Genomic DNA, 9,546 nt, shown 5'->3' with positions numbered 1-9,546 from the left:
CGCCAGGTTTTAAACTTCCTTTACAAGCCTGATTTGAATGAGAAAAGTCCATAAATAGTGATGAATCGAGTTCCTGAAAAAAATATATTCCTCCGTAATCATTTTTCTGTAGCCCGTAAACAATAAATCCCTAAATAAATAGTGTTTCTCACTTAACTCAAAATTTTCAGAACAGCTTTACAATTACATATTTTCAGTTCTATCTAAACAAACCTAACATGGTCTATACATTGGACGATTATTACATAAATAGATTTAACCAATTATGTTAAATCTAAACTAACCTATACACATGGCTCAGATGTACATATTGAGATTTGACCTTTTCTACTTGCAAACCTCATCCAAAATCGAACACCACAGCATAATTACTCTATTTATGCATGTTTTGAACAAAGCAGACGTTTATAGTCGTAAACAGGTTCCAGAGTGACAAGAAATTAGAGATCTCATCCCAATAAAACTGAACTCAAACCTGTTTCTTGCTATTGATAATAAATCAAATTCCTAAAAGATTTGTTAGTACTCTCTCTTCTTTAACTAGATTCTATTTTTTTTTTTTTTTTTTTTTTTTTATCTCTACTGATACTCCCCATGCAACCATCTCTTCAATCTTCTTTTTCTTGGTGCTCCAGCCTTGCACATTCATCTCCCTTTATGACAGTATGCTCTTCTTCAATTCGATCCAGAATACCTTTACAGTAAGATGATAAGTACACAATCCTATCTGAACAAAACAAAAAAAGCATACATGTTGGATTAGTATTATGTAAATAGGTTTAACCAACTGTAGTTAAATCCAGACCGACTTATATATGCTACGACTTGGATGTACAATTAAAAGTTTGGCATTTTCTACTCGCAATCCTCGTCCAAAATCAAACACCATACACCCAGCTACTCTATTCACAGCTAATCTAGTTTATGCATATCCTGAATAAAGTAAATATTGTTTGGAGCGGTCAAGTTCCAAATGACTGAGTAATTAGAAATCTGATCACAAAAAGAATCCAATTTCAGTAATAAGTCTGCGTCAAAATGGGAGAAGAAGAACATACAATTCCATAATAATGGTGACTTCAAATAGGCATGGTACACGTTCTGGTCCAGAGAAATAACACTAAAAAAAAACAATAGAAATGAGACTGAGAAGTGGTTTTCAGACATCTATACGGAGCCCTCCCCATATTTGACAAAGGGAATAAATATAACTCAATGGCTCTCTCTCTTAGGAGTACAGAACCCAGAAAATTACAGAAGCAAAAACCCATGGCAATATAATAAAAGAATTAATGAAAATCTTGTAAGACAAATAACAATGTTTTCAACCCCCCAACCCAACCCCTGCTCTATATCTACAAACACCCCCCAAACTATATAAAGCTTCCTTCCCACAAAATTTCTTCTTTTCCTGTCTCATGTGCATCTGCCGTGCTCAGTTTCAAGAATCAATCCATTCCAACTCCACAGCAGACCTTTGTACCTCAGACCCATCTGAAGCTTCTTTTATTCTCGGTGTCCTAATCACAATTCAAACCACAAACTTCTAACACTGGGCCATCTCTTGACACGAATGGATTTACTCGAACCCACAAAAGGGTCAGGATTGAGGCCAATAAAATGGACCATACCACAATGATTGTAGGCATGCGATCCTGTTTCCCAAGCAACCCCTTGAGGAAGGGATAGAGATGGATGATGACCCAGAAAGCAAAAAATAGCCTACCAAACAGGGGACCCCATGAATCGTACCCATTATTAATCGCATCGGAGATCCCAACCACAACACCTATCACATTTATGATCAGCAAAGTCATTGGAGGTATCAGCAATGATGTCCACTTGAAGAGGTAAAGCTCAGAAAAATCCCCATCATCGGCTGCTTTGGAGGTGACTGTGAAGTTTGTGCTCACACCAGCTAAAACCTTAAGTAGACCCTGGACAAGGGCAAAAAGATGCGATGAAACACCTCCAATAACCCAAAATTGCTCATTTCTCCACCAATCATCTATTCCAACACCACCCCACTGCATCTCTAGTACGCCAGTTGCAGCAATGGATATGAAGAGAGCCATGAAAATAATACTAGCATAATTGCTGATCTGCAAGCACCAGAACCCTGAGTTAGCTGAAAGCCCTGTTGAACTAGGATAGTTACTTTGTTTAGATGCAGAGACTATATAAACAGGTTTTGAAATCAAAAAACTGTTCTTAGGCCAATTTTTAAACAGAATTAATCACAAACCATAAAAGTAATTGAATACCTCAGATTCAAATTTTTAAGAAATTACTTACTTATTAGTAAAATATTAACAGTTAACTGCAGAAGAAAAAAAATACTTCAGAAATCAGAATTTTCATTTCAGAATGAAGAAACATCACGGATGGGCTTTACCTCAGGAACAATGAATTTCCCAGTAAGAAGACAGATTGCTGGAAGGGCACAGTAGACTATCAAGGGAATTGAGGTCCATGGATAAACAACTGAGTTTATATAAGAAAATCTCTCCAACCATTTTAATCCGCCCCCGTAGCCGTACCAAATTGGACAATGTCTGCTCAAGAAAATTTCAACAGACCCGAGGGCCCATCGAAGAACCTGGTGCAGACGATCTGATAGGTTGATTGGCGCTGATCCCTTAAAAGCAGGTCGCTTAGGTATGCAGTAAACAGACCTCCAGCCATGGCAGTGCATCTTGAAGCCTGTCAGAATATCCTCAGTCACTGAACCATATATCCAGCCAACCTGGTTTCACATATGATAATGGTAAGGACACAAAGAGAAAGGTTGCACATGAAAATTCTAAATAATATTTAACTTCCAAGATGACTTACTTCCTTTCCCCATTCAGTTTTGTCTTCATACCCACAGCTAATGACTTGAATTGCTTCTCTCAGTAGAGATGCTGGACTTGCATTATGAGGAACTCCACCATTCTCAAGAAGGGTGGAGGCTACAAAAACTGGGGATTGGCCAAACTTCTTCTCCAGTTTCATTTGAGATGTCTCAGATGATTTCCCTGTGCTTGACCCTGTCAAATGATCACAAATTATTAGACTCACTTCCAAAACTTTAAAAAACAAGATTATGCATAAGAAAACTACTGCCCTAGCAAAGCTTATTTGAGGTAAACTCTTACCTTCAATGCCCTCTTCAATATTCTCAAGAGCATGTATCTGCTTTGATGCTTCCCTGTGCTTCTTTTTCTTCTCTGCCCTAGGTTTCGTTTTCTTGTTCTTTCTTGACCCACAACACAGACAACACCATTTTGGCCAACAATTGCATGTTTTGCGTGGGGGCTTTTTCTTGACAGGTGCATCATAACCGTAGAGAGCCTGCCTTCTGAAGACACACCCAGTTCCAACATATATTGGTCCTTGTATACCATCCAAACCTTTCATGTTTATCTGTTTTCCATTTTGAAATAAATTAATCAGATTATATAAGGGGAAATTCTAGAAATAATAACGGTAGATAAACACACTAGCATGTCATACATACATCAAAGAACACAACATTCCGATTTGAATATCTATCGTGTCGATCAATCCCATCAAATCTTTGAGGAAACTGAACATAACAAACTTTTTTTCCAGACGTAGGGTCCATCATGAAACACATGGCTTCTCTAAGTGCTTTGCTATTGTTAATATAGTGATCACAGTCAACGTTCAGAAGATAAGGAGCATTTGAGAGAACCGCCGAGACCCGTATCTTCAGTGACAGGATTCAAAATAACATTAAGTAAAAAAGAAAAGCTTATTAGTTCCAAGAAATATGAGATACTTTCAATGAGGAAAAGATGGAGAACAAAAGAAATATCAGCCGGTACCATTGACGCAAAATCAAATCTTACCAGAGAATTCATAGCTCCAGCCTTTTTATGGTGCTCAAAACCTGGTCTCTTTTCACGAGAAACATAAACTAGACGAGGTAACTCATTTCCCTCTATATCTCGAACACCACTATTACCAAGGAAGACCTGTTTATGGAGGAAAATACATCTTTACTCAGCATATGTATGATTTTCAAGAACAAAAGGTCATCTCAGCCATCTAAATTCTTGAGAAAAAGGTAAATGCCACCTATAGTTAGTTTTTCTTGGAAAAACCACAAAATTTCTTTTAAATCCCATTGGCAGTAGTAAAATGACGAAGCACGGAAAATTATTTACTGGGTAAAAACCATGAATAGGCAAAAAAAATGCACAAAATAATTGCATAGGCCGGGTCTTTACTCATGGTAGTATCATAAGGCACATTGATTGACATCTAGAAGCTTCATTAAAGCTCCATTCCATGAACATATAGGAAAATCAATAAAGCTCCATGGCTCTCTTGGTGTTCACATGCTCAAACAAATAATGCCACCTCCTTGTGCAAAAGGACATTTCATTGAATGATGATTCATCAAGAACTTAACCAACTCTGCTACAAGGATATTTCACCGGGAAAGATAAAAGATTTATCAATTATACCTGAATCATTCCCGGATGATCTCGAACATTATTTCCAGGCCAAGGAGTACCATCCTGCATTGTCCAACCTTCCTCAGGAACCTTTTGTGCTGTGGCAACCAACCCATTTATCCTCACTTTGAATTCTTCATATTCTCTCTGGACACACAACATAATACCAATAAGTTATATTGTCCAAGAAAGCTCATATACCTTAATTTTACGTGGTCTATATGAACCAACAAGATCAAACAATTAAACATTAATAAGGAACCTTACATATTCTATGATCTAAACATTATTGTATGAATAAAAACCAGTAGTGATGTGTACGAATCAATAACTAACTTACCTTAATTTCACGCCTCTCCCTGACAAAAGCTGGATGTACCTTATTCTTCAAATAGTCCATCTTCTGTGAAAAGTACCACTCTGGAGCACGGGGCTCAATGTTAAATTTTTTACAGAAAGGTACCCATTTCCTTGCAAATTCAGATGTCTCAGAAAGAGCTTCAAATGTAAGCATGGCAGCACCGTCGTCTGAAACATAACATGCAACCTTATCGACTGGATAATCAACTGCAAGAATGGACAGAACTGTGTTTGCTGTGATTAACGGCGGTTCTTTCATTGGATCAACTGTACTAACGAAAATGTCTACAGGAGCTAACTCTGATGGCTTCCCTTCTTTCTCATACCTGAAATTTGGTGCAAACAGTGAGGCCAAATTTCTAAATTGCAGAGAAAAGAATGAACATCAAAAGGAAAAAGGAGTCAAGCCAATAATGACGAATATGTCCAATTGTGCAAATTTGCTTTGTACCTCAGTGATAGCCGATCAAGGTATGTTTCTCGTTCTATAGGATACCATTTTGGGAACTGATCCAGAATCCATGATGCAGCAAACCATATTTCACATATCACCGATGTCAACCACAAGCCATATGCATCCTCGACTGGATGGAGAAGTCGATAATGGAAAAAGAAGGAAAGAATTACAAGGCGGAGCAGTATTATAAGTCTATATGGGCTAATTTTGCTTGATGGAATGGGTAACTTCCTTGAGAGTGGCTGCCTGCCTTCATCCATCCTGATAATGCGCACAAACAGAAAAAAATACCATAAGCATGTATAATAGAAGTAAAGCTTGTTTCAAAAATTAAGATAGCAGAAAGAAAGCCTTCAAATAGATAGTTAAAAGTCGCACAAAGATACAAAGTGGCCATTTCACAAGCTCTAACTATATGTCTAAATACCATTTCTGGGTAAGATGCGAAAGAAATTCTCTTCAGAAAATTATAGACACTACAGTTTAAAATGTTGACAGAGGGGTTAAATTCAACTGCAAGGATTTAGGGGATAAGAGGAAACAAAATAATAGCATATGCCATGCACCAGCCATATCTTGTGAACGTGAACCCAAAGAGAACCATTTTACCTAGTCCAAAGTTGCAAGACCACAAAAATTGGAATCAATATCATGATTTTCTTATTTACACAAAGAATATTTATTCATTTATTTATTTTCTCGTAAAGCATGGAGAGTGCGAGGAGAGCATCTAGCTCAGAAGGCAATCAACAACCTAGACATGTTTGCTTCCTTCCCATCCTAAACAGAATTAACCATCCTCAAAAAACAGTAGCAGAGTCTACATTTGTCGGAATGCTAAATTCATTTTCAGGAATACATTAGAACTTCCCTTATTTGCTAAAACAGCTTACAGGAAGAAACAAACCAGCCATATAATACACAAGGAGTAAGAAGGCAAGAAGAAACTACTTACATTGGCAAATCAGGATCATCCATTTCATCGCCATCAAAGTTTCCACCGTCATTGCCTCCTTCATGCTTAACTACTTGAAGTTTTTCATTCTGTCTTTTCTTCCAATCTTCCATTCGATCCTTCCATGCAACACTCCCATACCCATATACTGCTATATCTTTCTTTGGAACCATAGGTCTAGGTTGTGCTGTAATGTAAAAGCAGGACGTTTATCAGTTACAGATAACTAATCCCATTGAAAACAGATAGCAATGCAAGGACATGATCATAGACTTACAAGGTATAGATGGCTCAGTAAAAGGCACTGGGTGAACCCTACTCCCATGCCCCATAAATGGGGGAACAATAAGAGCATGTCGGTCAGAAGATATATCAGCATCCTGAGGAACAGGAAAAAGCATCAGCACTTGTATGTTAAAAAATATGCCTACACTAACATGTGAACTGGGGAATGCATATAGAAAGAGGGAGAGGAAGTTAGCAAATCAATCACCTCTTCACCATAAGTCAGGAGAGGTATCTGGGAGCCAAGGGGAGAGGAATCAACTTCTGATTGCGTGGGCATCCCAGAAACATTAGAGTGAGAACTCCGACCAGTATTAAGACGTGAAGAGACCATTGCCTCCGCAGCCTGTTGAGGACCCAATGCATCAGCATTCCCATAGTCAAACTCATTATCCAAATCATCTATGTCATCTTCTTCCTCGTCACCTTCAACCCTTGGACTACCTGCAATTTGCATAATCAAGGTAAGCTACAGGATTCCCACAACTTGAAACTGAAGAATCCAGATATCCAAGGAACTCACCTTTGATGCGCTTGTATCTTGTTTTGCACTGTGGGCAAGCCTGATTTCCCTCCCTCCTCTCATACTCATAGCAAGGCCTACACACAGGGAATGCACATTCATTGCAGGCAACAAATGGCTCCCCATCGACTGTAATCTCTATCTCATCCCCACAAATCTGACATGTTTGCCCACTCAATTCTTGCACTGATTTTATCTGTATGCATAATAGGACATCATCAAAATCTAAACCAAATGTGAAAAGAAATTCAGACAAACTAAAGAATCAAACCAGTAGAACAAGACATGCAATTGCCTCTTAAATAAGCCCGAAGACATGGCTACTGAAATATTAAAAGGTCGATATGCCAAGTTGGATTAAGAGTGGCACTCTCCTGTATGAGAAGTCAGCGTTCGATGCTCATCATTTGAGAATTTGTTACAGAACTATCAGTTCCATCAAACACAGAAAATGAATTCCATAAGAATAAGACAAACGATTTAGTTGCTCTGTCTTGACCTATTTCTTTACTACTTGGTAAAACCGGTTATCTCTCCTCCCCTTATTGCATGCGGGTATTTATATGACAGAGAAAGAGAAAAAGATGAAATCCGTCTCACATCCCATTTTGTTAACTTTCTGGATCATATAATCTAAATATATTTAGAATCCAGAAAATAAGCTGTTGAAAAGGGTTTGAACGTTAAAGATTCCAGGGATGTTTCCAACATCAGAGGAACTACCACGGAAATTTTAATCATTTCAGAATAAACACAGCATGAATAGGTAAATTTTGAGAAACTTGTGGAGGCACCTCAAGAAATTAACAATATGAGGACAAAGTCCAGCGGATGTTACTCCAAATCAGAGTCAATTCTAATAAATCCAATACAAAAAAGCAGAAAAAACCAAAATGCACCGATTGTTTTACCCATCCTCGTAAAATGGAACAAATTCAGAGAGTAAGGTGCGAATTTTCAACGTCGTCAGGCTAATAAAAAAACGAGGGCCGAAAAGGTAGAGAAAGTTGATCAAAGAAGAAAAATTCGGAGAAAAATGTAGGTCTACTGACGAAATCTATCTTATCAAAACAACAACCACAGGTAGTGAGTGAGTGACACTGGAATTCGTGGAAAACCGACAGGGATAAATCGAAAAATCTCTATCAGATTTGTAATTAAATACAGTAAAACCCAGATCTAAAAGAGACATTTGTAGGAAAAAAAGAAAAACAGATCAGGAAACAGTAAACGAGTAAATAAAGAGGGTTTAAGGTGAGTTACTCTCGAATTCTCATCAGCATTAATCAGCACAAACTCATTCCTGTTGTGAGAACCAGCGATGAGTCGACCACCAGTGTTCATGGCTGAAACACATATACCGGTGGATCAGCCAAAAGTCTCTGAAATCAACAAAACTAGGTCTTGTCAAATGCAGAAGAACCAAGACGAAACTTAAGCTTCAGCTGAGAAGAACTGGAAGAGAAGATCCAGTAAGAGAAGGGTGATGAACTCCCATCACATCACATGTAGAGAAAACGGGATTGAAAAATGCAGGTCGTCTCGAGAATATAATAAAGAGAAATAAAAGCGGCAAGGGTTTTGCTTTTGAGTAGTATTGATTCTCCAGCAAGCAAGTTTCTGAGTCGTCTGAATCTAAGAGCAGAGTAAGGAAGGGGGGGTTTGCGGGTAGAGAGAGAAAATGAAATAGAGAGTGTGGAAATGGGGAGGCGTAACAGAGAAGAAGATGAGAGAGAAGAAAATGAAAGTATCCAATTTAGAGAGAAATAAATTAAAAAAAAAAAAAAGCAAATAAAATTAATAAAAACACTGAAAAATTAAAAAAAAAAGGTTAGCATTGGTGGTGGACCCCAGACAGTGATGGTGGCGCTGGGCTGTACCCCGCCATAGTTGGTAGGCCAAAATTAATATTTTAATTTATATTAATTTTATTTATGGAAAGTAAGAACCGAGAGGGGTAAGTTTACAGAGTGGAAAACGCGTAGTACAGTGAAACATAAAGCCGCGTGAGGAAGTCGTAGATCCATCTTTCTTCTTTTATATTTTTTAACTCTGAGTTTTTTTTTTTTTTTTACTTTTACAAAATTTACTGTCACTACTGTTTTGACTGTCCGACAGTATTTGACTCTTTTTTTTTTAATGGTGTCAATCTCCCTGGTTTGAGAATGCCAGGCAGGCAATACCCCCCCATCTTGCTAAACTTAAACACGTCTCCCTTTTTTTTTATTTTCTATTTAAATTATTTTTATTTCTTTTCAAGTAAATAATTAATATTATATTTTAATTCGATTTAGAAAATAATGAAATAAATTTATCAGATAAAAAGATTAAGAAATGCAATGGTTAATTTTTTTTTTTTAATCTTTTTAGGATTATTTTTAATAGCAAAATATTATAGTTATAATTATTTATCAATAGTAAATAAAATAATCCCAATACTAATTCAATTGCAATTAGTATATACCTTTTTATATAATGTTACAAGCCAACAACTACT

General features: G+C 37.2%; 1 protein-coding gene across 2 annotated transcripts; it reads right to left on the bottom strand.

Moving 5' to 3' along the window:
- Positions 1-1,039: 1,039 nt before the first annotated feature.
- Positions 1,040-8,782, bottom strand: LOC110812917 (cellulose synthase A catalytic subunit 2 [UDP-forming]). 2 transcript variants are annotated; one of them, XM_022039840.2, is made up of 14 exons: positions 8,313-8,781; positions 7,050-7,245; positions 6,735-6,970; positions 6,519-6,621; positions 6,242-6,428; positions 5,281-5,547; positions 4,810-5,155; positions 4,479-4,616; positions 3,858-3,983; positions 3,503-3,715; positions 3,141-3,408; positions 2,836-3,032; positions 2,396-2,746; positions 1,040-2,102 (listed from the first exon to the last, which is right to left on the bottom strand). In XM_022039840.2, exons 1-14 carry the CDS (start codon positions 8,391-8,393, stop codon positions 1,521-1,523), a joined length of 3,291 nt encoding a protein of 1,096 aa, XP_021895532.1. In that variant the 5' UTR covers positions 8,394-8,781; the 3' UTR covers positions 1,040-1,520. The 2 variants fall into 2 exon arrangements, with proteins under 2 accessions (XP_021895532.1, XP_088079273.1); XM_088223147.1 differs by having other exon boundaries at positions 2,037-2,320; positions 8,313-8,782.
- Between the last annotated feature and the right edge of the window lie 764 nt (positions 8,783-9,546).

The sequence above is a fragment of the Carica papaya genome, chromosome 6 (genome assembly GCF_054855325.1).
Source record: "Carica papaya isolate Zhongbai chromosome 6, ASM5485532v1, whole genome shotgun sequence".
NCBI classification, from domain to species: domain Eukaryota; kingdom Viridiplantae; phylum Streptophyta; class Magnoliopsida; order Brassicales; family Caricaceae; genus Carica; species Carica papaya.
This window is presented reverse-complemented; position numbering and strand designations above follow the sequence as displayed.